The 6130-nt window shown below is 33.6% G+C and overlaps 1 protein-coding gene across 4 annotated transcripts; it reads right to left on the bottom strand.

The window, feature by feature from the left end:
• Nucleotides 1-510: 510 nt before the first annotated feature.
• On the bottom strand, nucleotides 511-4754 carry LOC107863932 (receptor-like cytosolic serine/threonine-protein kinase RBK2). Of its 4 annotated transcripts, none has more exons than XM_047407923.1 (9): nucleotides 4491-4754; nucleotides 3092-3480; nucleotides 2489-2740; nucleotides 2251-2405; nucleotides 2046-2125; nucleotides 1803-1938; nucleotides 1340-1489; nucleotides 1094-1170; nucleotides 511-1023 (listed from the first exon to the last, which is right to left on the bottom strand). In XM_047407923.1, the coding sequence occupies exons 1-9, from the start codon at nucleotides 4616-4618 to the stop codon at nucleotides 1014-1016; spliced, it is 1377 nt and encodes a 458-aa protein (XP_047263879.1). In that variant the 5' UTR covers nucleotides 4619-4754; the 3' UTR covers nucleotides 511-1013. The 4 variants fall into 4 exon arrangements, with proteins under 4 accessions (XP_047263879.1, XP_016565624.1, XP_016565623.1 ...); XM_016710138.2 differs by having other exon boundaries at nucleotides 3092-3483; nucleotides 4491-4752; XM_016710137.2 differs by having other exon boundaries at nucleotides 511-1170; nucleotides 4491-4753.
• Between the last annotated feature and the right edge of the window lie 1376 nt (nucleotides 4755-6130).

Genomic DNA, 6130 nt, shown 5'->3' on the forward strand with positions numbered 1-6130 from the left:
TTATTAACAATTATTTTTCTTAATAAATTTGTCAAATCAAAATGTGCCAAATAAAAACAAAGTATTATCTAGTCTAGAGTAAATATCACCTACACGGCTACACCCAGAAATTTCTACATGTTCATTTTCAATAACCAGAGGTCACAAATTTGCATCCTCCAGAGTAAGAAATCATCTTTGTTAGTTTTACCTCATATAAGATTTTTCGACACAAATCTGAATTTAGTTGAACGCGAATATGATTTATGTAAAATCTAATTTTAATAAAGTGAGCAATCAGAATGCCCCGAGTGAAATCCCGTTTCCCTGATCAACTCCAGAAAAACTCCAAAATACACGGCTAAATTGTTTGTACATAGACATTTTGGATGTTAAGATCCAAACTGGAGAGGGAAATATTCAAATAGGCTGGACCCTTTTTCCTCATCTATGATTAAAATTTCGAATAGGGTAATAAAGTTGGTTTTCATATCTAAGAAGAATTTTAAATTCCCCTAAAAGAAAAAAAAATACAGTAAAAAGAAGTACCCAACTTTAGCAAAGAATTTCAATACATACTGTGATTGTGGTGGTAAATATTTACATGTTGAAAATGTACAAGCATGTCCAGTTGTACAACTGAAAAATCAACCTTGCCAAAAATTTTGCTGCATCTCATTTGCTTGTTCTTCCCACACTGATCATAGATTTTGATAATTTAGGAGTTGGATATTGAAGATCTTGTGTGTGTATATATATATATATATTAAATGCTTCTCTCATATATACATACATCGTTATCCAAAAGTAATAGGTTCTACTTGGGTTTAGTTGAGCTCACAAAACTAGTCCCGAATCCGCCTCCGAGTACCAACAGGCCTTGATGCAGGGAGAAACTTTGCGGTGTAACTACGAAGGGGAAACAAACTGAATACATTTCTTCCGCTCTTCAAAAAGATGTCTGGTTTTAACAACCCAAACAAGCATTTGAGCCTCGAGGCAGATTCATCTCACTATATTAGAGACTTCCAATGCTATTTGTTCCTGCAGACTTAAACCACTTAAGCCTCTAGTCATTTTGTTTTCTTCTGCATTAAAGAGTTCTTCGTAATACCTCTTCCAATGTGATGGTTTTCTAATTCTCCTGATTAAATCCAAGCTTTCGCCGTTTCCTCTTAGAAGCTGAAGTATCTGTATCAATCCAAAGTTATGATCAATTCTAGTGACAGAATTGTACGGGCGGATGGAAAGAGAAAACATAGGACAAAGCCAAAAGCCAAAAGCCAAAATTCAATTAAACATATCCTCAGTGCCTACTTGAGGATTAAAATTGATCAAAGAACTTCCAGCCAGTACTTGCCTGATTTATTCGGGGTCGCTTAATTGAAGACTGCTGCACACACACAGAAGCAGCTAAGACCATGAGGTTCATCTGTAGTAAGTTGTAGTCATCAGCAAGTGAAGGATCAACGAGCTCACTGATTCTGCTCTTCTTCAGCAGGGGTTTAGCCTAGAATAAGCAAAAAGAAAAAATAGAAAGAGCGTTCAGCATGTTTATCTGACGTAAATATGGCAGATAAGATATGCAAAGGCAGACACTCTGGGGATAACTTATATGCACTAACAATTGTAATTTGCCTTTTTTACATAATCAGTGCATTTTAACATGTAGTAGCAGTGTACCTATCTTATTTTTCATGTTACTAGTCCCACTAATTATGTAAAGTTCTCTTTTAGGTGATCTGGTTAGTGTGAAAATTCTTTTGCACAGTTGGTATTTATAAGTTCAACTCGTATAATAGCGGAGGAGAAACAAGGAATACCCAAATGACGAGGCTTTGCTGAGAGTAATCAAGGGCTCGACGTCCAGTAATAAGTTCCAAAAGTACCACTCCAAAAGCAAAAACATCAGTTTTTTCATCCACTATGCCATGCATCAAGAACTCGGGAGCAAGATAGCTGCAGTCACAAGGTTTTATGACAACATTATAGAAAGACCAACTCGCAAGAATTAGAAGCATTGTATCACAAGCATGAAAGTAAGTAAAGGCCAAACGTGTACACACCCGAATGTTCCTTCAAATTTGCCTACAGTGAGGTGAGTCCATCGCTCTGGCAGCCATTTTGCAAGCCCAAAATCACATATCTGAATTTAAAGCAGAAATTCCCGTTTAATTGACACCACGAAGGTTGGAAGTAAGAATAATGGGATTCTTTTCTCGTTGGGTATACTTTTAAAGCGCTCAACAATTAGGAAGGAAATTTTAATACCTGAGGTTCAAGGTCCTTTGTGAGCAATATGTTTGCTGCCTTAATGTCTCTGTGGATAATCCTTCTTTGACCACCCTCATGAAGATACAATATCCCTTTAGCTATCCCTATGGCTACCTTATACCTGATTTTCCACTCTAGTTTCTGCTTTGATGCTGTGAAATACCATAGAATTGAGTTAAAAAACGTAGAAGAGAAAGATCAACATAATACATAAGCTCTATTAAAACGTACTAACCATGCAACATATTGGTCAAGCTTCCATAAGGAGATAGCTCAAGCACAAGAAAGAGTCCACCATCAACAGCATAACCAAACAATTTAGCAGTGTTTGGATGGTTGATATGTGCCATTATCCCTAGCTCAGATAAGAAGTCCCCTATTCTCTCATCTTGGGGTCCCCTCGTCAGCCGCTTAACTGCGATAAATTGGCCATTTCGCAACTGTCCTTTGTGAACTTCAGCATAACCCCCTTTTCCTATCAAATTGTCTACAACAAAGAATTGCCAAAGTTCTAACCATCAGAAACTACAAGAAACTGAAAGTTTTTTCATTTAACAATGGTCATACAACAATAACTACTACTACTCGACCTCCATCCCAAGTAAGCTTAGTCGGCTATATGAATCTGCATTATCCATTTCACTCCTTTTAAGCCCGTCACAGTTCAATATTATAAAAATTTCCATCTCTAGCACTAGAAGTTCTCCACATTTTCTGCTAGCTTATCTTTAACAAGCGCAAAAGACTCCTTGCAAACAATAGACCTAAATCAAATGTACTAACATGACTAAAACTTTAACAACTACTATGTAGGCAAATTAAAATCAAAATGGCCAACCTTGGTGAAAATTATTGGTTGCATTTTGGAGCTCAGAGAGGGTGAAAAGTTTCCATTGTGGCTTAAAATAGCTCAAACCATTATCCAGGATGGAATTTGTCATGACATTGCTACTTGTCTCTCTCATGCTTCTGCTGAATCTTTTAGACAGCTTCATAGAACTAATTAAAGGATCTTTCGTCAGATGTCCTTTCGATTTACTTCTGAATAGCTCGAGAAAACCAGCCCATCGCGAACCTGATCTTTGATTTTTCGAGCCATCAAATTCTGAAGTGCTGGCTTTTGAAGAGTCTGATTCAGATTCTGCTGTCCTCAGAAAGTCCTCAAGAACTGTATCAGGAGAACATGTATTCACTTTTCCTTTCTCCATACGCCTAAAGCTCATACGCCTACTATGAAGTAAGAAAAAACATGTTAGATTAATGAACTAAAACCTATACAATGATTTTTCATATCATGCAGAGTTGAAAATCAAGAAGAAATAAAAGCTTTTAAAAGGATTAATCATTATAATTAATAAAGAAACTAAGATATATAGATGGCAACAAAAGGAAAAAAGTTCACAACTTTAAGAACAGAGCAAGTTAAGGCCAAAATATCCATGGTAAAAACAGACATGCTGACACAGAACTCAAGGAAATGGAAATTAACAAGTAAAACAGAGCATCTCCCAAAAATTATTAGTCTATTACTCCCAAAAAGAGTGTTTTCGATATGTAATACCAGGGGAGGATCAAAAAAACTTGATCAAACATCTCTCTTTTTTTTAGAAATAAGAATTTTTAGGAGCAACGGCTATTAGTCTTTTCTCCTATGTAAATATGGTGCTACTGTTCATAGGACGTGGCACCCGAAACCTCAAAATCCACCTTTGAGTAATACGAAGGTTAAACTAACTAACTAATATTTGATGTAAATTTGTCTTTGATATAGAATCTTTATTTGTTTGAAATGACATTTACATAGTTTTAAATCACGTTAAAAAAAAATACTACAACTCACCATAGTTAATAATTCAAAATATTTGAAACAATTATGGCAAAACAAAAAAATTCTCTGACTTTCTTACTAGTACCTAAGACAATTTCTTTGGGTGGGGGAGTATTTGTTTTCTTTCATTTTCATAAAAAATTCTTTGATTGAAGCTAAGGTTACAAAATATTGATACAAACAGAATTAAAAAGAAAGATAACACTAGTAAAATGGAAGAAGAGAGTACTATCAAGACAGAAACTTGAAGAAAATCATGAGCAGCTATATAAGTATGAACTAGATACACAGAAACAGAACCATGTTATCCACCATAGATAAGATAAAAAAAAATACAGAGCCACGTATTCCAAGAATTATTCAGAAACAAGTTGATACAGAATAGAAGTTCCATATGATATAAACATACCAAAAAGAAGAAGAAGAAGAAAGTATTTCCAGAAGGAAGCACAAAGTCCCAGAACAGAACAGAACGGTGGAAGAGGTAAATATGCAGATACATGGGTATTGGAATTGGAAAAAAAATATATTTATCATGGGTTTTAGGAATATTCACATATTAGATATTATTATTACTAGTAGCAAATACTCCATCCGTCCCATTTTACCCATTTAAAATTGGCATGTCACAGCTATTAAGAAGACAATCTTTATAATTTTACCCCTCTTAATTGTGTCTTATTTTTAGTTTCAATATTGATGGATACTAATACCAAAACACTATTTATATTTTTAATGGTATATTTTTAATGGTACTCCTCTTTGAAACATTTTTCAAGAATACTAATAATAAGGAGTAATCAATTACACTAAGAGTATAATGAAAAAAAAAATTATCTTATTTTTGATAAGTAAATTAGAACAAGTAAAATGGAATATCAAATTAGGAATTTGGGACGGATAAAATGAGCCGGAACGAATATTAATAAGGAACTCTATCGTCTTTTACTATTAGTAGTGTTTTTTTGAAATAAAGGAGAATTCAAAGTTTGGTTTCTAATTTTCAATTTTTATGGTTTCTTTTTGTTGTTATTGCATAATGAGAGTACTTTATATTATTACTCTTTTGAAACACGCAATAGTCAGATGTTTGGTTCTATTTTCTTCACGAACAAGCCGCCTAACTTACCCCACTCCTCACCAACCATGAATAACTCTAAATAACAAATGGAGTAGTACCAAAAATGAGAAGCTTCATGTTATAGACGAAGGAGAACCACATTCAAAAATAAGCTATTAAGATAGAGAGTGCAAAGTTGCAAATAATTTATATTAACATTTTATAGTATTAAAACAGGACTTTGTAATAGATCATATCAAATTAGCACGTTACGTATCGATCGATTGTCCTTGATGGTTATGCATGCGATATTACTAACTCTAAATTAATATCATAATATCGGTGTCACCATTCAAGATAAAATGGACACAAATGGTAGTAAGTGGCTGTGATTCCATTTGTAATTCTGAGATAATCATATAGTAATCACAGTCTAAAAGTTACTGAAAGTAGAGAGTATGAGACTATAAATGCAAGCATCAGCGCTTTGCAGTACACCGTATGATCAGAGGCAGACCAAAATTTAAAATCTGTGGGTTATAAGAAAATGCGTAAAAAGTAAAAAAATAAAAATATTTCCTCGGTCCCAAATTTTCTAATTTGATGTCCCATTTTATTTGTATTTTTTCATTAATTAAGGCAAGATAATTTTTTTTTCATGTTTTACCCTTTGCATTAATTACTTTTTCTTCAAATTAAATTGTAAATATCATTTAATAGGGGTACTATAATAAACTAGACATGTTATTAATTATTTTTCTTAATCAATGTATTCAATTTGGGACGAATAATTTGGGATGGATGAAGTATATGTTATTGGCGGGGTTAGAACCCACATTAGGGGCCTCTTTGTATGTGGGTTCGCATGCACTATTAAATTATATTAGTTTAGTCGTACGTGTCTCGCACGTATCATTTTTAATTATTTAAAATTAGATGATTTTATGTATTATGAATGTTTTTAATAAAGTGTAAAAAGTTTAAAATAT

Source organism: Capsicum annuum, chromosome 3 (assembly GCF_002878395.1).
Source record: "Capsicum annuum cultivar UCD-10X-F1 chromosome 3, UCD10Xv1.1, whole genome shotgun sequence".
NCBI lineage: Eukaryota > Viridiplantae > Streptophyta > Magnoliopsida > Solanales > Solanaceae > Capsicum > Capsicum annuum.

Coding starts and splice junctions, on each gene's coding strand:
- LOC107863932 (XM_016710136.2), bottom strand. CDS start 4,618: ATGATAAATATATTTTTTTTCCAATTCCAATACCCATGTATCTGCATA. Junction 2,406..2,488: donor CTTGACCAATATGTTGCATG/GTTAGTACGTTT, acceptor GGTATTTCACAG/CATCAAAGCAGAAACTAGAG. Junction 1,171..1,339: donor AGCGACCCCGAATAAATCAG/GCAAGTACTGGC, acceptor GGATTGATACAG/ATACTTCAGCTTCTAAGAGG.